This window comes from Manihot esculenta, chromosome 12 (assembly GCF_001659605.2).
Source record: "Manihot esculenta cultivar AM560-2 chromosome 12, M.esculenta_v8, whole genome shotgun sequence".
Classification (NCBI taxonomy): domain Eukaryota; kingdom Viridiplantae; phylum Streptophyta; class Magnoliopsida; order Malpighiales; family Euphorbiaceae; genus Manihot; species Manihot esculenta.
The window spans coordinates 20,929,216-20,952,814 of NC_035172.2; the positions used below are offsets into that span (position 1 = coordinate 20,929,216).

Below are 23,599 nucleotides of genomic sequence, written 5' to 3' on the forward strand. Positions count from 1 at the left end.
CCTAATTCCTAATTAATCTCTAATTCCTAACAAAACTAACTCTAATCTCTAATCCCTAACCTTAATCCCTAATCCTAATCTCTAATCTCTAATTCCTAATCTTTAATCTCTAATTCCTAATAAAATTAACTCTAATCCCTAGAGGTGAGCAGAAATCGGTTCAAACCGAAAAAACTGATCCTATCGAACCGTTTTGAAAATTTGGTTCAGTTTTTTATATATTTCGGTTCGGTTCAGTTTTTAATTTTAAAATTTTTAATTATTTCGATTCGGTTCGGTTTTGATCAGAAAAAATGAAAAAATCAAACCGAACCGATTAATGATAATAATATATTTTTTCAATAATATAGAGAAATTAAATTATATTAAGATTAAAATATTTTAATTAAATTTTAAAATACTAAAAATAAAGTTTAAAAAATTAAAAAATTATTTAAAATCGAAACCGATCGAACCGAATCAGACCGGTACGGTTCGATTCGATTTCTAACCCAAATCGGTTCGATTTGATTTTCATAAACACTAAAATTTTAATTTGCGATTTATTTGATTCGGTTTGATTTTAAACCGAACCGACCGAATGTTCACCCCTACTAGGGATGGCAACGGATCGGGTATTTTCGGGTATTCGATCCGACCGAACCCTAATAGGACGGATTTGGGTAGTTATAATCGAGTTTGGGATGGGTTCGGGTTTTAAAAATAATACCCGTTGCGGGTTCGGATCAGATTCAGGTTTTATGTACAGGGTATCCACTATCCGAACCCGTTTATATAAATAATTAATTTAATATAAAAATATATTTTATAATAATATTTATAAATTTTTTTTATATATTTTTATTTAAAAATTTAAATTTAAATATTCTTTAGAAATATTAAATTTTTTTAAATGAAAATTATTAATGAAAAATATTTTTTATACAAATTATTAATTAAAATATATAAGATTAAACGGGTTCGGATTTTATTCGGATAATAATAATCAGATTTGGGACGGATTCGGATAGTTTAAATTAATTTTTAATCGGGTTCGGAACGTGTTCGAATATTACTAATATAAATTGAGTTCGGGTTCGGATTCGGGTAGTTTAATTTTCGCGGATACCCTACCCGTTTACATCCCTAACCCCTACTAATCCCTAATTCCTAATCTCTAATCCCTAATCCCTCTAATTAGCTATACTAACGAAACTAACCCTAAATCCCTAATTTATTTTTCCATTTTACTCAGTCACTGAGACTGAGAGTAGAGACGCTAATCTGTAATCTCAATTCAACGCCGCCTCACCCTCCCATCACACATCCCTGTGCCTCTTCTCCTCTGAGCACTGAGCTCCACCACTGTCCACCGTCCAACCTCCAACCTCCACTCTCCTCCCGACATCATCGACCGATTAACCATTGCGGCTAACTCGGGTCATTGATCTTCGCTTGCAACACTGAGTCGCCGACTGTACCTCTCTGTAGCTCTCTAGTCTCTCTCTCCAGTCTTCACACAATCGTCGGTCGTCGCTCTTCACGTACTCTTGGGCCGTCGCTCTCCAGTCCATCTGCTCTCAACGCTGTGAGTCTATGTCCCACTTCGCTTACTGGTTTTTCCAAGTTAATTATGAGTTGAGATTTTCTTTTATTGGTTAACGGAAACTTCTATTGAGCGTCTTCTTCACTTGAGCACTGTATTTGTACATGCTACAGATTGAAAGAAACTATTAATCATGGTGTCCTTTTCTTTATATGAATTCCGTCGATGGGGTTTGTTTTTCCTTCTCTTTTAGGCAAAAGATCCAAACTTTTTTAGGTCCTTTTCTTAAATTGCAATTTAGAGAAAACGTGAGATTAAGATGTTTGTGGCTGTACAAGGCTGGGGAAAGGGAAAGCTGAAGCCCCATTGCTTTTTTATTTTTTTTTTATTTTTGTTTTTTACGATGTACTTTAGGACACCACCAAAATACCTAGATGTATCATTGAAAGTAGAAGACTTGGGAAAAGCTAGATGATGAGGTCTTCAATTTTCCCTCTATCTTTCCATATCTCTTCATGATCTCTAATTTGATTTTTCTTTGATCCCCCAGTATAGTGGATATCTTTATGATTTAATAACTTTAATTCCTTCATTATTATCATAGTGGATATCAGAAAGAAAAGGTACAAGAGTGTTGTTGTTGTCTGCTTAGATATGATACTTTTGTGTCCTTGCTTAGATTTGATTCCCCTTGAGAAAAATTCCACTTGGGAAAGATCCCATTTAAAAGAAGGAAATAGGGGATAATACTAGAATTGAAATTAATTGCTGAGAAGCTAAAAAAGTTAAAACTTGACTCTTGGTGAAACCCTAGAATACATAGTGACTGGCTAGGTTAATTAATCAAAGGAAAAGAAAGAAACATTTTTACTGCAAAGTGGGTTCTTTTTCATTTATATATTACCACAAAAATTGAGTTCTTCGCCTGCTGCTTGGCTACCTGAAGGCTGAATTCAGCTAAAGGCAATGAATGACAAGTTGCCACTCTGCTTTCTGTGGTTCTCCTTTCCCCAAGCGAGAATCTGTGCAAGAAGAAAACAGTTCCCACCACAAATTAATATATGCTTCCTTTTAAGCTCTTAGAAAATACTCTTTTCTTTAATAAAGCAACTGTGTGTCTATGTCCCACTTCCCTCATTTCCTTTATAATATTCTCTTCCAGTTAGAAAGAATCCAGGTAAGCACAAAGAAGTGACTGTAAAATGTGAGAGCCACCAGAAACTTCAAGATAAATATGTCTTCTACAAATATCTTATTTACATTTTTTTCTTTTAAATGGTTGCAAAGTGAATTGTAAATATGTCTTCTACAGATACTTGCAGGGTAACTACTTAAGTGGCCTAATTCCAGGGGAACTAGGAAACTTGTCAGAGCTTCAATATTTGTGAGTTCTTTCCTTATGACAAATTTTATTATTTAGCAATGCTGATAATTCAACTTAAATATGTTATGCTTTTTATTTTGCAAGTTTTCATGGAGTTCTTTTTTTTATTTCCAGAGATGATATTATCATGTTTATTTTTCAATTAATGATGCAATTTGTTGAGTTCTTTCTTTCATCTACAAGTACATTATAGCAACATAGAATATCCCGCAATTGCAAAATCTTGATTGATAAAAAACACTATACAAGACTGCATAATTTGTGAAATTAGCCTAATTTAATTTGATTTGATTAAAATATATAAATAATTAATTTAATAAATTTAAATTTAAATCATAAAAATCTCAAATTAAAAATAATATTAAAATAAATTGAACCAATCTAATTTACGGATAAAAGTTTAACAGGTAGTACAAAAATCCAAAAGCTAAGACAAGAAACAGTACTTTCAACTACGTACATTAGATTTCTTAAATCATAAAAAGTAGTAAAAGTCTCCAACCCTTATTTCTAAAGCAGCAACCTAATTAAGAGGATAGTACACCAACAACATTCAACCTAATTAACATTTGATTAATTAATCTTCATAATTATTATGATAAATATATATATATATATTTTATAAAGAATGCATAATTACATATAGTTTTAATGTAGATTCCGTCAAAAATAAAAATATAAATACAAAAATTTAGTTGGATATTACAGAAAAGTCAATGAGTATTTTACCTCCGCCTGAAGTTGTGTTTTTGTTGTTGTGAATTTGGAGTGCATGAGATTGGTATGGGCTGCTTTAGGGTCTCTAGTTTGTCTTCTTCTCTTTTTGAAGGCGTTCTGCCAAATTTTTAAGACAAACTCACTATCTCCAAACACTTGAATGTGAGGCAACGGATTGACTTCACCCGGTAAACGATTTTCTCGCTGGTAAAAGGTAATTCCCAGCAATGCACTTGCAGGCAGTGCACTATGCACAGCAGCACTTACTGCAAATGCAGTCTGAGCTACTGTTGTGCACAACAACACTTCACTGATTGACTGTAATTAAAATCATAATCAAAATTATCTCAATTTACTTTAATTCCTCCTCCCATTTTTATGAAATTAATTTATATATTTTTACTATACATATCTTATGTAGGAAAATGAATGCCAATCGACAGTGGATGTATAATAGGCTCAAGGACGGGTTGTTGAATACTGAATTTTTAAATGGTTTAGAGGAGTTCATACAATTTGCTTCAACCCATCCTGAATGTATGGATGGTATGAATATAAGATGTCCTTGTAGTATGAAAAGGTGTTCGAATCGGAGGTTCCTCTGTGTGGACGATGTACGATATCATCTGATGAAAAATGGTTTCGTCCCTAATTACTACAGGTGGACAGCACATGGTGAATGTTGGGATGATCAAGGAACCTCTAGTGTGCTAATGTCTGAAACTATCATGGAAAATGATTTTCAAACTGGGACTAGTGGCCGATACCATGAAATGGTACTTGAAGGGTTTGGTTTACCGCCTCAAATTGAATTCATGGAGGAGGCACCTAATGCCGAGGCACAAAGGTTGTATGAAATGTTACAAGCAGCAAGTGAAGAGTTATGGCCAGGATGCAATAAGCACACAAAACTATCTGCTGTGGCACGTTTGATGAACATGAAATCGGAGCATCATTTCTCTATCGGAGCATCATTTCTCTATAAAATGTTTTGATCAGATTGTCGAGTTTTTGAAAGAAGTTCTACCTGAAGATAATGTGCTTCCTGATAATTTTTACAAAACGAAAAAGTTAATTGAGGGTTTGGGTCTACCAGTGGAAAAGATTGATTGTTGCAGAAATAATTGCATGATATATTGGTCTGGTGACGCTGAGTTACAAGAATGCAAGTTTTGCCAGCTTCCTAGATATAAACGCACGGTAAACAGCTTGACAAAGCAAGTTGTTCAGAAGCCATATAAGAAGATGTATTACTTTCCTCTCACTCCAAGGTTACAACGGCTTTATGCATCAGACGCAACAGCACCTCATATGAGATGGCATGCTGAACATGAATATGAGGAAGGGGTCATGCATCATCCATCTGATTCTCCTGCATGGAAACACTTCAATGCATGTTATCCATCATTTGGATCAGAGATAAGGAATGTGATGCTTGGATTGTCTACTGACGGATTCCAACCATTTGGACAATCTGGCCAACAGTACTCATCTTGGCCCATCATTCTGACACCGTATAATCTTCCGCCATGGCTGTGTATGAAGTCAGAATATATGTTTCTCACTGTTATAGTTCCGGGCCCAAATAATCCTAAATTTAAAATTGATATATTCTTACAACCCTTAATCGAAGAACTAAAACAATTATGGAACATGGGGGTTGAGACATATGATGTGGATAAGAAGCAAAATTTTCTCATGCGGGTTGCTTTGCTATGGACCATTAGTGACTTTCCTGCTTATGCCATGCTTTCTGGTTGGAGCACTGCAGGAAGGCTTGCATGCCCATATTGTATGGATAACACTGATGCATTTACTTTGCCAAGAGGTGGCAAACAATGTTGGTTTGACAATCATCGCAAATTTTTGAACCATAACCATCCATGGCGGAAGAATAAATCATGGTTTAGAAAAAACAAAGTTGTAACTGAACATGCACCTCTAGTAAGGACTGGAGAGGAAATTTTGCATGAGATAGAGAGTCTTGGATTAATGAGAGTCACAGATCCAGGTTCAGATGTTGTTAATGCTGTTATTAGTAAGACATGTGGATGGAGGAAACGCAGCATATTCTGGGATTTACCTTATTGGAGTTCCTTGCTTATTAGACACAACCTTGATGTAATGCATATTGAAAAGAATTTTTTTGATAACTTGTTCAATACCATTATGAATATAGAGGGTAAAACAAAAGATAATGCAAAAGCAAGAGAAGATATGAGGGAAATATGTCGGCGGCCTGAGTTGGAGATTAATGCAGAAACTGGCAGGTATCCAAAAGCAATATATGCATTGGACAAACCGGCAAAACAAGTTATTTGTGAATGGATGAAGGGACTCAGATTTCCTGATGGTTATGTGTCTAACATGGCACGATGTGTCGACATGAACAAGTACAGATTATTTGGAATGAAAAGTCATGATTGTCATATTTTCATGCAAAGGTTGTTGCCTATTGCATTTCGTGAATTATTACCAATGAGAGTGTGGGAAGCAATTACCGAGCTAAGCATTTTCTTTAAGCAACTAACGAGTACTATCTTACGGGAGGAAGATATGCAAAGGCTTGAAGAGGACATTCCGGTTATACTATGCAAATTGGAGCGAATATTTCCTCCGGGTTTCTTCGACTCGATGGAACATCTTCCGGTTCATCTTGCATATGAAGCTCGCATTGGGGGTCCAGTGCAATATCGTTGGATGTATCCTTATGAGCGGTAATAATTAATCACTGCTGCTTTTTCAAAATATCAATTATTTAATATGCTTAATTTGTATGCTAATTAATTATGTAATACAGGTACAATGGAATTTTAAAGAAGAATATTAAAAATAAAGCCAAAGTTGAAGGATCAATTGCTAATGCGTACTTGGTAGAAGAAGCATCTTCTTTTTGTGCTTACTATTTTGAGTCACATGTTTCTACAAGGCATCGACGGGTTCCACGTAATGATGATGGTGGTGTAGTGGAAGATCAGGAGATTGAAGGAAATCTATCAATATTCAAATATCCGGGTAGACCCATAGGTCAATCAAAGAAAAGGATATTGACAAAGGATGAAAGAAATGCAGCTCATTTATATATCTTACTAAATTGTGAAGAAGTTTCGCCATTTATCAAGTAAGTGAAATTCACCGCCAAATTATAAATTTAATAGTCTTTTAAAATGTATATATATTCATGGAAATAACCAAAGTTGTATAATTTCTCATAATGCAAGAATATATATTGAGGATCTACGGAGGATATCACCTAACATTACTGATGGGGAGGTAGACATCACATTGGAGAATAACTTTCCCACATGGTTCAAAGCATACGTAAGCTTTATAATACTTGCAATACTACGCTGAATTTGGTGAATGAATCAAAATTAATTTTATATGTTAACTTTTTGTAATAGGTACATGAACCAACCAACACTGTTTACAATCCTCTCATCCAAGATTTAGCCAAAGGACCTCTAAATACAGTGAATGTGTACACAGGATACTATGTAAATGGATACAAATTTCACACTGAGGGACGAAGTGCTAATCGAATGACGGTGAATTGTGGTGTATGCATTAAAGGAACGAACTATAGTGATCAATCAAGTGATTACTATGGTAAGTTGAAAGAGGTTCTTGAAGTAGAGTACCCGGCTTTACCTATGAAGCGGACAGTTCTATTCCAGTGTGAATGGTTTGATCCTACCCCAAATGTTGGAGTGAAAATTCATTTAATGTACAATATTGTGGATGTAAATCAAAGAAGGAGATTTCATAAGTATGAGCCATTTGTTTTGGCTAGCCAGGCACAACAAGTTTATTACATTCCTTATCCTTCTTTAAGACGAGCAAGGTCTGATTGGCAATCTGTGATAAAAATTAAAGCCAGGCCAGTCATTGAATTACCAAATGTTGTTGTACCTTCGACAGCGTCAACAACAGATGCATATCAAGAAGATACTGTAACTTTGCAGCCTTTAGTCTTAAATGAAGAAGGATTACCTGAGACATTAAATGATCCAGCGGGTGGTGAAGTGTTGATTTCGGAATTAGTTGAAGAAGAAGAAGAAGATGAGACATATCATTATTCAACTTCAGACAATGATGAATATTACTTAGATTAGTCAACTCTAAGCTGTATAGTAAACTTTTTTGCTCTAATTATCTTTTTTATTATTGTTGATTATTTTTACTTTTATAACATACTAATCTCCTGTTGGATATTTTTTTGTGCAGATATGGCCAGGGGTAAAGGTAAAGAAGATGCACGTAATGCTGATCGTGGTGTTTTATCAGGTACAGGTAGAGGCCGAGGCCGAGGTGATCCAGAAATTGTTCGTGGTCGAGACATTATAGCCAGTGCACCTTCTTCAGCTGGCTTTAGAGCCCCAACGCTTACTCCAACAACTCCTGTATCATACTCAGACCCTGCAGCCCCTCCACTTGCTCCAGTTGCCCCCACTGCCCCAACTTCTTCAAGTTCTGTTCCTGGATCGAGTGCTAGTCGATCTGCATCCTCATCCTCATCACATGCTACTAGGACCTACTGTTATGTGCATGCAAGTGGAAAGTAAGTATAATATATAACATTACTTATCATTGTATTACATATCTTTGTTATTAGTTTTTATTTTGGTTAATTATTTAAAAATAATTATATTCAATATTTATAAATTATGCTTGCATTATTAAAATATTACAGTCTTATACCTTCTGAGAAGACATCTGCTGCCTGCACAAAGATTTTTCAGAAGTACAATGTCGAGGAGGGTTCTTCCTGGAAGAATATCCCACAATCCACAAAAGATTTTTATTTCAGAGAGTTTGAGGTACGCAATATATTATGCATTCTAACAAAGATAAAATGTCTTATAATCTATGTTATATTGTACATCTGTTTTTTAAATTAATTTACAGAAAGAATTTCACTGGGATGAGGGAAGTGCTGCAATAGTGAGGAAGGCATGGAATAAAAAAGCAGCTACCCGATACAAAGACTTTCTGACAAATGAAAAGAAGAAAAAAAAGAGGAGTGCTTATATATCAAATGAAGTCTGGGATAAATGGAATTTAGATTGGAGTACTCCAGAGTATGTAGCAAAGTCAGTGAAGTACTCAAAGAACCGCCTAACAGAGAAGGGAGGTGCAGGAGCTGGTCCTTCTACACATACAGGTGGGTCCATAACACATGAGGAGCATGCAAGACGCATACAAAATGCTAAGACAGACAAAGTTCCTCCAACAGCAGCTGAGTTGTTTCTCCACACCCATACAAAGAAGAGTGATCGCAACAAATTTGTTGATAAACGAGCTGAACTTGTTTATGTAAGTTTCTATATAAACAAGTTGTCTTTCTAAGTAATATCTTGCAAGTATGATTTTGATGTCTATGTGATTGACTTTTAGTTGTGTTATTGATTGAGTTGTTGATTGATTTTGAGTTGTGTAATTGATTTTCAGTTGCAAGTATGATTATGATATCTAGGTGATTCTCACAAGGAAATTGTTTATGATTCTCAATTGTGTGATTGATTTTGAGTTGTTGATTGATTTTGAGTTGTGTGATTGATTTTCGGTTGCAAGTATGATTATGATATCTAGGTGATTCTCACAAGGAAATTGTTTAAGATTCTCAGTTGTGTGATTGATTTTGAGTTGTGTGATTGATTTTTGATTTTGAGTTGTGTGATTGATTTTCAGTTGCAAGTATGATTCTGATATCTAGGTGATTCTCACAAGGAAATTGTTCAAGATTCTCAGTTGTGTGATTGATTTTTAGTTGTTGATTGAATTTGAGTTGTGTGATTGATTTTCGGTTGCAAGTATGATTATGATATCTAGGTGATTCTCATAAGGAAATTGTTTATGATTCTCAGTTGTGTGATTGATTATGAGTTGTTGATTGATTTTCAGTTGCAAGTATGATTCTGATATCTAGGTGATTCTCACAAGGAAATTGTTTATGATTCTCAGTTGTGTGATTGATTTTTCTATTATGATATCTTGCAAGTATTGTAAATGTGATATCTTGCAGGTATTATAATTGTCATATCTTGTAGGTATTACCATTATTCCTTACTTTAGTATTCAAATTGAACTGTTATTCTGTGATTTTCTAGGAAAATTATTTGAAGCTAAAAGAACAACATTCAAGCCAGAATGTGGGATCAGATCATGTGGAAGGAGATGGAGGAAATATTAATGAGGATCAATTGTTCATTGCTGCAGCAGGAGGATGGCAAGGAAGTCGAGTTTATGGTTTAGGTAGTGCTGCATCTTCTGCCTTCTCTCAAACAGGAACTGTGGAAAAAACAACAGATGTTCCATCATCACAATCACCAGAATGGAAGAAGGAAATTGAAGCAAAGTTTGATGAGAAGTATAATAGTTTGCAGAAACTTGTAGAAGACCAAAATCAGATAATAGCTCAAATGCGTGATGAACTACAGGCAACGAGGATGGGACAGCAGTCTTCCTCATTGATGCCATCAACATCTGATATGCCTCCAGCTCAAAGATCCCCTGGTGATTCACATATAGATTAGCATGATATCATTTCTCACTGACTTTAATAATATATTTTATGATATGAATTTGATACTATTTGGATTAATTATGTATTTTGAGATATTTTAAGTTTTTTAGTCTTGAACTATAGTAATGTTTTGGATTTTTAGATTGCACAATTATGAAATGAAGTTGATGTTTATATATTATCTTTGATGTTTTATGTATTGGAATGTGTGTACATATTGATATTTCAGCAGGTTTATGAATTTATTGGAAAAATGATATGAATCAGATTTAAAAGTATTTATTAGTGATTAATCAGCCACATAAGCAAATTAAAATTTAAATATATATTTGATTTTACTATTAATTTGCGACGAAATAGCGATCAAAACAGCGACCATTTTGCGATTAAAGATTAATGACTAAATTCTCAAGAAATAGCGACCAAAATAGCGACCACTTCGCGACCAAAAATTAACGACCAATTTACTTCCACACAACGACTAAATGTTCTTCCTTGAGGTGATCAAATAACAACGAAATAGCGACCAAATTAGCGACCAAAATTGCGACCATTTCGCGACCAAAAATTAACGACCAATTTACTTCCATACAGCGACTAAATACTCTTCCTTGAGGCGATCAAATAACAACGAAATAGCGACCAAATTAGCGACCGAAACAGTGACCATTTAGCGACCACATTATAGCGACCACATCAGCGACCATTTAGCGACCAAAGTATAGCGACCAAATCAGCGACTATTTAGCGACCAAATTATAGCGACCAAATCAGCGACCATGTAGCGACCAAATTTTGACGACTGATTTTCAACCATGGACACCAAATTAGCGACCAAAAAATGGTCGCTGAATGGTCGCTATTTTAGCGACCAATTTTCAAATGGTCGCAAATCAATTAGCGACTGGCCAAACACCGACCAATTTTTTTGGTCGCTAAATGGTCGCTATTTCGTAATAGCGACCAAATCTGTCTTTTTAGCGACCAAAATTTTGGTCGCTAAATCACTGTTTTTTTGTAGTGTAATTGGAGGACTTTCCCTAATTGATTTAATCTTAAAGAGAGACAATGGATGTGAGAAGCTTCTTCAATCTCCATGGCCAATTTATTGAATCAACAAAAGAACATATGAGTCAATGATCAATCCCATCAACTAAAGTAGACCTAATTCTTCAACTAGAGCTTTTCTTCTTATTGTTTTCTCTTTATTTTTATTTATTTGCTTTACTTTATTGATTTTACCTTAGTTTAATTGAATCAATCTCAAAACCCCCCTTTTTACTTTACTTGCACTTTATTTTTATTTTCAGTTTGTTTGTTTGGTCTTGATAAGAAAGATAGGTAAGTATCAATTCCCTGTGGATTCGATCCTTTCACCACTATCTACAGTATTTATATTGTTGATAAATGATTTGATTATTTTGACCGGCTTCGACAACCGCTCTGTCAAAATTATTTTGACAAAGCGGTTGTCGAAGCCGGTCAAAATAAATAACCTTTTTAACTACCAACAATATTAAAACTGTAGACAGTGGTAAAAGGATCGTATCCACAGGGAATTGATACTTATTTACCTTCCTTGAGTAGACCAAATGAACAAACAGAAAATAAATAAACAATGAAAATAAATTGCGAGTAAAGTAAATAAGGGGGGTTTGAGATTGATTTGATTAAACTAATGGTGGAAACAATAAAGTAAAGCAAATAATAAAAATAAAGAGAAAACAAATAAGAGAAAAGCTCTAGTTGAAGATTCGGATTCACTTTAAGTTGATGGGATTGATCATTGACTCATATGTTCCTTTGTTGATTCAATAAATTGGCCATGGAGATTGAAGAAGCTTCTCACATCCATTATCTCTCTTTTAGGTTAAATCAATTAGGGATAGTCCTCCAATTAATTACTAATTAACAATTGCCAAAGAACGTCTTTGAGCCACAGGCCTTATACAATAGTCAATCGCATAAAGAAATAGAGAGAACCAATTCTAGTCACCCACATGCATGGAGACAACACTAGATCATGCAATTTCCTTGGTTTTTACACCAAGTGTTCTTATATTTGAGCAATCCAAGCAAATACGGACTAAGATTATTCAAACAACAATATATTACCTTGAAATCAAAGATCAATAGAGATCTGCACGACAAAGCAATAATATCTTAAAGCACCAAATTACATGAATATTGAAAAGCAACTAAAGATTAACCATGTAGTTCAAGTCTCTCAATCCAAAAATACAACCAAAGTTTCACCAAATCCTCAACTAGAAAATAGGTTTCAGCCACTCATGGCTGAAACAAAAACTAAAAATAAAGAAAGGAAGAAAAAGAGAAGATGTCACTTGCAATCCCGTAGGTGTCTCCCAAGGGGAGTGTAAAGACCATGTAGGGGCTTCTTATGTGGCTTTTTATAGTTGAAAAGTGTTGCCCTAGGTCATACTTACTGCCCAAGAGGTATTTTCTGCCCAAGATGTGTCTGAAAAGGAAAGAATCGCGCTTTTCGGCTTCAGAAGGAAGGCTGCGCGAAAATGCACTGCGAAAGGAAGTTGATGCGCGCGGTTTGGTCTCAGAAAGGGAAGGAGGCGCAGATTGTGCTTCCTAAATAAGTTTAGATGCTGACCTTGCTTCCTAATTAGTGTAGAGGCTGCCCAAGGTGCTGCCCATGTGCAACTTGCTGCCCAAGTTGTTGCAAACGAGGAAAGAATCGGACTGCAAGGCTTCAGAAAGAAGTTGGCGCGCAGATTGCCTTCAGAATAGGAAAGGAGCGTACCTTGTGCTTGAAAAGGAAGGAAGAGCGATCCAAGGCTGCCAATAGAGGAAGAAAAGTCGTGGCTTGATGTTCATAAGGAAATATGCACGTACCAAGGCTTTCAGAAGAGGAAGGACGCGCGGATCATGCTTCCAGAAGAGGTGGCACGCGCATGGATTGCAAAAGAGGCAGGAGAATGCAGTCATTAATGTGCAGAAGTGGAAATATATCTGTCCAGTCTTTCCTTTTTAGGTGGAGCCTTCGTTTGAATTTTGAATGCTGAATGCAGAAGAGGAAGAGCATCTCCTTGAGATCTTGCTGCCTAAACAGGAAGATATGACTGCTGCAGTGTATGCACATCTTTGAACAAGGAAAGAAAGATCTGCGATTTGAATTTGAAATAATCTTCTGACTGAGCTTTCCTTGTTTACTTTTGCTTCTGCACTTTCCTCATTTGAAGACTTTCCTTTTCTGAAAACTTGCCTTATTTGAAAACCTTCCTTTCCTGGCCCATGTTCTAATTAAGGCAGGAAAGATTCTGCAGTTCGAATTTCGGACAGTTTGTTGACTGTGCTTTCTGACTCTTTCCTTATTTGGCACTTTCCATATATGAACACTTTCCTTATTTGGAACTTTCCATATTTGGCACTTTTTGGCAGTTTTAAGAGCATTTTCTCCAGATTGTCTTTTCACACCTAGTTTCTGCAAAACATGAACAAAACCACAAAATTAGGTAGAAAAGGTGTAAATAAACATCAAGATTATCATGATAAAGTGGGCTAAATTATGCTCTGTCAAATACCCCCACACCTAGCCTTTTGCTTGTCCTCAAGCAAACAAACATAGTTAAACAAACTCTCTTTGCTTTGATCCTTATTTCCACTTAAGCTCTTACTCTAGACCCCTATTTTGAATCATTGCAATAAAGAATGTATGCATCAAGGTTACTTACCTCTTTCCTTGTTTCCCTTTACTTACCATGGCTAGGATTGGTTTTCCTCAAGAGAGACCATGCACATTATATATTAAGACTTTTTCTAGCTTTTGGTGTGACTTGCCCTTACCTTGAAGTACTTTATTCAGGCTTTTGCACTTTAGATCTTGCTTGGAAAGGTCACCAACCTATTTTTGATGTACTTTTAGATCTTTCAGTGGGTCACCTATCCAAGTGGCTATTTAGCCTTGTTCATAGTCTTTTGACCATTGGAACAATTTTCTCCATTTTTTTTTTATGCTTTTGAGGGCTTTGCCTTTGCTGAATTTTCTTTCTCTCAATGATTTGGGCAAATCAACACCTATTGCTAAATCAAGTCATGTTAAGTTCATTCACACAATTTCATTTTTGTCATCTTCAATCGAGGGTCATCAGTATATTTTTCACCATTGGTAAGCTCCAAGATTCAATTCAAAAAGCAATTCCCAAACATGAATACATCTTATTGCAATTGATTCAACATAGGGTTAAAGAGTCATCACATCAATGGGGTCATGGAAAGAAAGTTCATCAACATAGCTCATCAATTTGAGTAAAGCAAATCAGAAAGAAGAAGACCATGTTTGATCAAACACAAACTGAAAGGAAAACTGAAAAGAAAATGCAAACTAAAAGAAAAAACTGAAAGGAAAATGCAAACTGAAAGGAAAAATGTGTCTAAAGCAAAAAATTAAAAATTTCAGAGATCCGCACCCCCACACCTAAATCATGCATTGTCCTCAATGTATAGAAAACATAAAAGAACAAAGGAAACTGAGTACTCCCCTGGTGTGGTGTTGTATGGTGCGATCCACTTGGCAAGTTGCCTCAAGTAATTGGGGGAGGAAAAAGGGTCCCAACAGAATTAAGTGAATAGTGTAGCATGCCTTTTGATTTAGTCATAACCCATCTTATTTCTTTCATGTACTCGTGAAGTAACATGATCAGTTTCTCCTCTTTCAGATGAGGTGTGCCTCTAGCCCTTATGTTTGCATTTTTTAGCACTTCGAGCTTCAATTGATATTTCTCCATATGTAGCTGCAGTTTAGCATTGAGTTCGGGCAAAACAAATTCTACCTTATCTGGAGGCTTGGGCAAGCATAGATCTGCATGCTCCTTTGGTTTGGGTGCTTGGAATACCATTTGTTCCTTGTGAGCCTGGGCTGTTTGCATTGGAAGGCTGAAAGGAGTTTCAGATTCTTCTTTCTGCGCAGAACTTACCTGAAAGGGAGGCGGAAGACCACTGATCTGCGATTGAAGCTGAAAGGACACAACTGAAAGGCTTTCAGGTACTCCTTCTTGCGCAAGGTTGGTCTGCAATGGGAGGCTGGAAGGAGTTTCATGCGATGGAAGCTGAAGAAGTGTGACTGGAAGTGTTGCAGGACTGTCCTGCGCAAGGTTGATCTGCGCACCAAGCTGAAGTGGTGTGATCTGCTTCTGTTCATTCTGCGCATGGCTGCAGTCCACCTGTTGGATGCAATAGTCAGTTTCTTTCAGTTCTGGCTCTTTCTGGCTCTCTTTCCTGCAAGGATCATCATTTAGCATATCATTTTGATTTACATAAAAAACATCTTGGCTCATAAAATCAATGATATCTAAAGCAACAAGTTCTGTTTGATCAGTTTGATTGGACAAACTATCTTCTGGTTGGGTTTCTTCAGCAACTTGTTCTTGTACTTGCCATCTTTCATCATCAGCTTGACGCTCTTCCTCTTTTCTTACCATGTCTTCTCTCCATTTGGCGGCTACTCGATCCACTTCCTGTTGGAAATTGTGCAAAGTCTCCAACATCTTATAAAGATTAGTTCTGGTATCTTCAGGTATTGCATATCTCGGCTGTCCATAGAATCTTTCACATGCATGTACTTGTTGGAGTTATTGTTCTTCAAAAGCTTGTTCAGCTTGGTCTATAACAAAACTTCTCATAACAGCGATTTGTTCATAAAGTTCCACAAGGCGGAAAGGTGTACTTACCGCGTCTTGTTCTATGGTTAAATCTTTCAATAAAGATGTTAGAAAAGAAAGATCAGATCTACTTACCTCATCCATGATTCAGATGTGCGATTGAGATGTTTCAGAAGATGGTTTGCGATGACGTGCTCTCTTTTTTTTTTTTTTTAAATTTGGTCCTGAAAGAAAAACAAATAAGTTAAATCAACTCCTCAGCAACGGCGCCAATTTTGACAAAGCGGTTGTCGAAGCCGGTCAAAATAAATAACCTTTTTAACTACCAACAATATTAAAACTGTAGACAGTGGTAAAAGGATCGTATCCACAGGGAATTGATACTTATTTACCTTCCTTGAGTAGACCAAATGAACAAACAGAAAATAAATAAACAATGAAAATAAATTGCGAGTAAAGTAAATAAGGGGGGTTTGAGATTGATTTGATTAAACTAATGGTGGAAACAATAAAGTAAAGCAAATAATAAAAATAAAGAGAAAACAAATAAGAGAAAAGCTCTAGTTGAAGATTCGGATTCACTTTAAGTTGATGGGATTGATCATTGACTCATATGTTCCTTTGTTGATTCAATAAATTGGCCATGGAGATTGAAGAAGCTTCTCACATCCATTATCTCTCTTTTAGGTTAAATCAATTAGGGATAGTCCTCCAATTAATTACTAATTAACAATTGCCAAAGAACGTCTTTGAGCCACAGGCCTTATACAATAGTCAATCGCATAAAGAAATAGAGAGAACCAATTCTAGTCACCCACATGCATGGAGACAACACTAGATCATGCAATTTCCTTGGTTTTTACACCAAGTGTTCTTATATTTGAGCAATCCAAGCAAATACGGACTAAGATTATTCAAACAACAATATATTACCTTGAAATCAAAGATCAATAGAGATCCGCATGACAAAGCAATAATATCTTAAAGCACCAAATTACATGAATATTGAAAAGCAACTAAAGATTAACCATGTAGTTCACCTGTCCAGGCCTTCCTTGCATGTTTTCCTATGGTTGTTTCATGATGTTTTAGGGGGTTTTTGGGGAGTAGTTTATAGTTATGTTCAGGTATGTTTGGTCCCTCATTTGAGTCCACCTGTGTAGGTTCGGACCCGAGGAATCGAGGACCCCAGCAGTGAGTTCAGCTGCTTCGGTGTTGTCATAGTCAGCCAGAGGTGAGTGGAACTATACTTAATCTTTTAAATTAAATGTTTTATCATGTTTCATGCATCATGATTATGCAATAGGATGATTGCATTAGTTTCACGTATATGCCGCATTGCATCGATTGTTGTTGATGTGGGTGAATGTTGGATGACCCAATTAGTCCATGACAGGAAGACCAGGACCCCATTCTACGGCCTGGCACAGAGTAAGGAAAGACCAGGACCCCATTCTACGGCCTGGCACGGTAATGGGACTCGAAGACCAGGAGCCCAGAGGAGGCCTTGGGATAATGGTAAGTAATGTATGTATGACAGGAAGACCAGGACCCCATGCTACAGCCTGGCACAGAGTTAGCTTGGACTAATTGGTGACAAGTTCACCCAACCCTTATGTGAATTGTCTGTGTTATGATGCATTTCATTGGAGCATAGTATTAATATGTTTTATAGTTCTACTCACTGGGCTTTTAGCTCACCCCTCTCCCTTTTACCCCCAGGCTTGCAGGTACAGGATAGAAGAGGAGGTCGGTTAGAGTAAAGCTTGTTTATGTAATAGATAGAATGTGGACATGACAAATCGTAGAACGATATAATGTAAAAGTACAGTATAGTTATGTAATGATGTTCATGGATGTTAGAGGTGTGCTTGACCATAGATCGTTGTTATCCCTTTTAATACATGATCTTAGAGATCTTTATGATGTTTTTGTAAACCAACTCAGCATATGATATGTCACCCTTTGGGGGCACTGATGAGATCCCACAGAGGGATCAATGTTATGATTATGTTATGGTGCATGCACAGGTTGAGTTGGCGTATGAATGGAAAGAAAAGTTTTAATTTTTTTATGTATATTGTTGATAATGTATGGGATTAAGCAGGTTCACAGGATGCAGGTTAGGCTTGCTACGGGTCCCGGCGGCCTTAAGTCGACCTGGATCGTAGCGCCGGTAGCGGTCCGATTTTTGGGTCGTTACAGAATGGTATCAGAGCCCTAGGTTCATATGGTCGGACCTAGAGTGTCGGGCTCATAGGTGTTATAGAAGGTCAAGCACAATAGGAAAGATCATGTCCACTAGGATAGGATGTGGAGTCCTGTCTTGTATGATGATGTGAAATGCCATGATAATATGCATGTGCATTAATGATATGCTATGATATGATACGTATGTGATGCGGGTTCATGTGTGCCCACATGAACCATATGATGCTAATGTTTGCTTGTGCTGTGTACTGTTTTACAGAAAATAGGATGAGAGGAACTCGTCGATCTGCACGATTGACTGGAGTACCACCTGAGGATGAGGGCACGAGCGCCCGTCCTCCAGCATTGCCGAGGGCAATGTCTAGTAGGTCTAGCAGAGAAAGAGTAGCAAGAGACCCTAGAAGGTCTTTGGATCTGGATAGAAGCAGATCAGTCAGAGGAACAGTTCAGGGAGGAGCGTCAGAGGACATGGGGGATGATATGGATGTAGAGCAGAGGAGGGATGGCAATCTGGGAGTTAGCATGTCGGAGGAAGGTATGGGAGAATCCCAAGGAGGCACTCAGGCCTCGGGATTTGTTCAGCCACCTTACTACCCACCCTTCTCACAAAACCCCGGGTATTCGATGGGAGGCACATCGGATTACCCTAGCTTCACTCCTTATCCCACACAGATGCCATACCCACCATACTACCCTCCATATTCATAATACCCAATGTATCCACCCCCACCTTACTATCCAAATCCAGCAAACCCTACATCAGAAAATGTTGCACCACCTCCACCACCTACAGAACCAGCAGCCCCAGTTACTCAACCTTCTAGACCTAGCTCAGCCAGTGGGAGCAAGGTCAGGATGACAGATTACATGAAACTGGGTGCTCCTCAGTATGAAAAAGGGGATGACCCATTTGTGTATCTTGAAAGGGTTAAAGTGATCACGGAGGAGATTGGGGCTGATGACAGCAGAGCCATTCAGATGGCCGGGTTCACGCTTAAGTGCAAGAAGGCACGAGAGTGGTTCAAGAATTATGTGAACCCGAGAGTGGATAGCATGTCCTGGGAAGAGTTTGCAAATGAGTTTGCAGGTTGGGCTTTTCCCGATAGTTCAAGTGAGTTGAAGATGATAGAGTTTGAACAGTTGAGGCAGACAGAGGATATGAGTGTAGAGGAGTACACCGACAGATTCTTGGAGCTGTTGCCTTTTGCTGGGCAGAGTCTGGACACAGATTCGAAGAGGTAAAGGAGGTATGTCATGAAACTTCATTCCAGGTATTCCTCCATGATTCAGTCCGTGGACAGGGAGAGCTTCCATGCCATAGTAGATATGGCCAGGAAAATGGAGGCCAGTGCCATCATTCAGGGGACAGTTAAGCAGACAGTGGCACAATCTTCTGGTTCTAAAACTCCGGGTGGGGGAAGGTTAGATCCCTCTACCTTGAGTGCAGCAGCTTCAGGCAGTAAGAGATGGGGTAAACCCAAGGGTAAGAAGAATAAGTTCTGGAGTAAAGTCAAGTCTAGTCTGGGATTTGGAAGTGGCTCAAGCTCTGGTGCTGATAATGCAGTTTGTGCGAAGTGTGGTAGGCCACACAGGGGAGTATGTCGGTTTGGGACAAACGCCTGTTTCAGATGTGGTCAGGAGGGGCATATGGCTCGAGAATGTCCCAGAGCAGTCCCGATGGCTCAGTCCCAGCAGACAGCCTCAGGCAGTGTAGCGCAGCCAGCAGCTCCAGCCATGACTCAGGCCAGTGGCAGAGGCAGAGGGAGAGGGGCAGCCTCTTCTTCAGCGGGTTTCAGAGGTGAAGGTCCATCAGCTCCAGCACGGATCTTCACAATGACACAGCAGGAGGCAGATGCATCTAACACCGTGGTGGCAGGTAACTTAATCATTGGTTGTTCAGATGTGTATGCCTTGATGGACCCTGGTGCATCTCATTCTTTTATTGCTCCGAGAGCCGTGGGGAGGTTAGGTCTGATGACTTCTGGGTTAGAGTGTCCTCTCTGGGTCAGTGGACCCAAGTGTGACCCATCAGTGGCAGAGTCAGTCTGCCAGTGTAGTCCTGTGTTTGTTGAGGGAAGATGCTTGTCCGCCGACCTAGTGGTTCTAGATTTGACAGATTTTGACGTCATTCTAGGGATGGACTGGTTATCTACCCATGGTGCTACCTTGGACTGAAGGGACAAGGTAGTCAGGTTCAGAGGTCAGGATGGGTCTGAGGTTGTCTTCAGAGGAGACAGGAGGGGTGCACCTAGAGGTCTGATATCAGCTCTTCAGGCTCGTAGGTTGCTCAGGAGGGGATGTCAGGGGTATTTGGCTCATGTGAGAGAGCTTAGCAGTCAGGTTAGAGAGCCCGCCTCGGTGCCAGTGGTTAGAGAGTTCTTAGATGTGTTCCCAGACGAGCTGCCAGGTTTACCACCTGCTAGGGAGATAGAGTTCGAGATAGAACTAATGCCTGGAACCCGACCGATCTCTATCCCTCCCTATAGGATGGCGCCAGCAGAATTGAAAGAGTTGAAGGAGCAGTTGCAGGAGCTGGTAGACAAGGGCTTCATCCGACCGAGTACCTCACCCTGGGGTGCTCCAGTTTTGTTTGTGAGAAAGAAGGATGGATCCCTTAGGCTTTGTATCGACTACAGGCAGTTGAACAAAGTCACTACCAAGAACAAGTACCCATTGCCAAGGATCGACGATCTATTCGACCAGCTAGCAGGAGCGGGTTGTTTCTCCAAAATAGAACTGAGGTCCGGGTATCATCAGTTGAGGATCAGGGAAGAGGACGTGCCAAAGACGGCTTTCAGGACCAGATATGGGCATTTTGAGTTCCTTGTAATGCCGTTCGGGCTAACCAACGCCCCTGCAGCATTCATGGATCTCATGAATAGAGTGTTTAGCCAGTACCTGGATCACTTCGTTATTGTCTTCATAGATGATATCCTAGTGTATTCCAGGAATGCAGAGGAACATGCCCATCATCTGAGGTTGGTTCTACAGACCTTGAGGGAACATGGCTTGTATGCCAAGTTCTCTAAGTGTGAGTTCTGGCTGAGGAGCATTTCGTTCTTGGGGCATGTAGTGTCAGAGAATGGGATAGAGGTGGACCCCAAGAAGACAGAAACTGTGGCTAACTGGCCTAGACCCACTTCAGTGACGGAGATCAGGAGTTTCTTGGGTTTGGCAGGTTACTACAGGAGGTTCGTTCAGGATTTCTCGAAAATAGCAACTCCTCTGACCAGACTAACCAGGAAGAATCAGAAGTTTCTGTGGACTGACCAGTGCGAAGAGAGTTTTGAAGAGCTTAAGAAGAGGTTGACTTCAGCACCAGTTTTAGCTCTGCCATCTAGTGATGAGGACTTTACAGTCTTTTGTGATGCGTCCCGTGTGGGACTGGGTTGTGTACTGATGCAGAATGAGAGGGTGATTGCTTATGCTTCTAGGCAGCTGAAGAAGCATGAGTTGAATTACCCCACACATGACCTTGAGATGGCAACAGTAATCTTTGCACTCAAGATGTGGAGGCACTACCTCTATGGGGTAAAATGTGAGATCTTTACAGATCATAAAAGCCTGCAGTACATCCTGAGTCAAAGAGATTTGAACTTGAGACAGAGGAGATGGGTAGAGCTGCTGAGTGACTATGATTGCAAGATTCAGTATCATCCGGGTAAGGCGAATGTCGTGGCAGACGCCCTAAGCCGAAAGTCACTAGGTAGTCTATCCCACATCACGGCAGAGAGGAGACCAGTGGTGAAGGAGTTTTACAAGCTCATTGAGGAAGGTCTACAGTTGGAGTTGTCTGGTACAGGTGCTTTAGTTGCTCAGATGAAAGTGACACCTGTGTTTCTGGAGCAAGTGGCTCAGAAACAGCATGAGGACCCAGAGTTAGTGAAGATTGCCAGGACTGTTCAGTCAGGCAAAGACAGCGAGTTCAGATTCGACAACAAGGGGATCCTCCGCTATGGGAGTCGTTTCGGTGTACCAGATGACATAGGGCTAAAAGGAGACATTATGAGAGAGGCTCATAATGCAAGATATAGCATTCACCCCGGAGCCACCAAAATGTATCAGGATCTGAAGAAAGTTTATTGGTGGCCAGCTATGAAGAGAGAAGTGGCACAGTTTGTGTCAGCCTGCGAAGTTTGTCAGAGGGTGAAGCTGGAACATCAGAAGCCGGCTGGAATGCTTAACCCGCTACCTATTCCAGAGTGGAAATGGGAGAATATAGCTATGGACTTCGTAGTGGGGTTACCGGCGACGTCCAACAGATTGGACTCCATATGGGTGATTGTGGACAGACTCACCAAATCTGCTCACTTCATCCCTGTCAGGAGTGGCTACTCTGTGGACAAGTTGGCGCAGGTGTATGTTGATGAGATCGTCAGACTGCATGGGGTTCCTGTTTCTATAGTGTCAGATAGAGGACCCCAGTTCACCTCCAGGTTTTGGCGGAGTCTGCAGGATGCCATGGGTACCAGGTTGGATTTCAGTACTGCCTTCCATCCACAGACAGACGGACAGTCAGAGAGGACCATCCAGACCATAGAAGATATGCTAAGAATGTGTGTGCTGGACTTTGGCGGTTCTTAGAGGCAGCATCTACCTTTGGTGGAGTTTGCTTACAACAACAGCCATCATGCTAGCATCGGGATGGCTCCATATGAAGCCTTATATGGAAGGAAGTGCAGGTCACCCGTTCGCTGGGAAGAAGTTGGAGAAAAGGCCTTGGCAGGGCCTGAGCTAGTAGAAATCACTAGCAGGGTGGTACCCTTAATCAGAGAAAGAATCAAGACTGCTGCAAGCAGACAGAAGAGTTATGCAGACATCCGCATAAGGCAAGTAGAGTTTCAGGAGGGGGATCTAGTATTGCTTAAGGTGTCTCCAATGAAGGGAGTGGTTCGCTTCGGGAAGAAAGGTAAACTAGCCGCACGATACATTGGACCCTTTGAAATCTTGCAGAAGATTGGGAATGTGTCGTATAACCTAGATTTGCCTGCTTCTATGGCAAGAATCCATCCGGTTTTCCATGTTTCAATGTTGAGGAAATTTGTGTCAGATCCGGGCAAGGTTCTTAGTGAGCCTGATGTGGAGATCCAAGAGGATCTCACCTATGTTGAGTAGCAGGTATGGATCCTAGACACCCAGATCAGAAAGCTAAGGAACAAGGAAATCCCGATGGTGAAGGTCCTGTGGAACCACCACAATATGGAAGAATGAACTTGGGAGACACGGGAGTCTATGCTCCGGCAATATCCTCATCTCTTTTAAGGTTAGCCTCTATGTGTTTTATGTGTATGATGTGATGACGCTATGCTTGTGCTAGTTGAGGAACATTCGGGGATGAATGTTCTTAAGGGGGGGAGAATGTAATACCCGGCTAGACTCCGGTATCGGAATTCCTACCGTCCGGTGGAATCTCGGATGTCGGAAGCCTCTAGTAGGGTAAAATCATGTTTTTATGAAATGTTTTAATGTGTTTTATGTTTTAAGCATGAAAGAAAATGAGTTTTTGCGAGAAAATAGCATTGGAGGAAAACTCAGGTTCGGCCGCCGAACCTCAAGTTCGGCCGCCGAACATGCATGCGTTGCGGGTGTGCTTTAGGCCCCGGAAA

At 39.3% G+C, this 23,599-nt stretch overlaps 2 protein-coding genes across 2 annotated transcripts; both read left to right on the forward strand.

The window, feature by feature from the left end:
• Positions 1-4,051: 4,051 nt before the first annotated feature.
• On the forward strand, positions 4,052-7,044 carry LOC110623357. Its single transcript, XM_043962309.1, has 4 exons — positions 4,052-4,549; positions 4,626-6,343; positions 6,427-6,747; positions 6,848-7,044. Exons 1-4 carry the CDS (start codon positions 4,052-4,054, stop codon positions 6,978-6,980), a joined length of 2,670 nt encoding a protein of 889 aa, XP_043818244.1. The 3' UTR covers positions 6,981-7,044.
• Positions 7,045-8,293: 1,249 nt separating this feature from the next.
• Positions 8,294-10,257, forward strand: LOC122725272. The gene is made up of 3 exons (XM_043962310.1): positions 8,294-8,446; positions 8,535-8,942; positions 9,737-10,257. The coding sequence occupies exons 1-3, from the start codon at positions 8,294-8,296 to the stop codon at positions 10,160-10,162; spliced, it is 987 nt and encodes a 328-aa protein (XP_043818245.1). The 3' UTR covers positions 10,163-10,257.
• The last annotated feature ends 13,342 nt before the right edge of the window (positions 10,258-23,599 follow it).

Bases quoted from the DNA above. Each gene is read 5' to 3' on its own strand.
- LOC110623357 (XM_043962309.1), top strand. From the start codon at position 4,052: ATGAATGCCAATCGACAGTGGATGTATAATAGGCTCAAGGACGGGTTG. The intron at 4,550-4,625 runs GCACGTTTGATG...TGTTTTGATCAG, and splicing joins ACACAAAACTATCTGCTGTG to ATTGTCGAGTTTTTGAAAGA. The intron at 6,344-6,426 runs GTAATAATTAAT...TATGTAATACAG, and splicing joins TGGATGTATCCTTATGAGCG to GTACAATGGAATTTTAAAGA.
- LOC122725272 (XM_043962310.1), top strand. From the start codon at position 8,294: ATGCTTGCATTATTAAAATATTACAGTCTTATACCTTCTGAGAAGACA. The intron at 8,447-8,534 runs GTACGCAATATA...ATTAATTTACAG, and splicing joins TTTATTTCAGAGAGTTTGAG to AAAGAATTTCACTGGGATGA. The intron at 8,943-9,736 runs GTAAGTTTCTAT...GTGATTTTCTAG, and splicing joins AACGAGCTGAACTTGTTTAT to GAAAATTATTTGAAGCTAAA.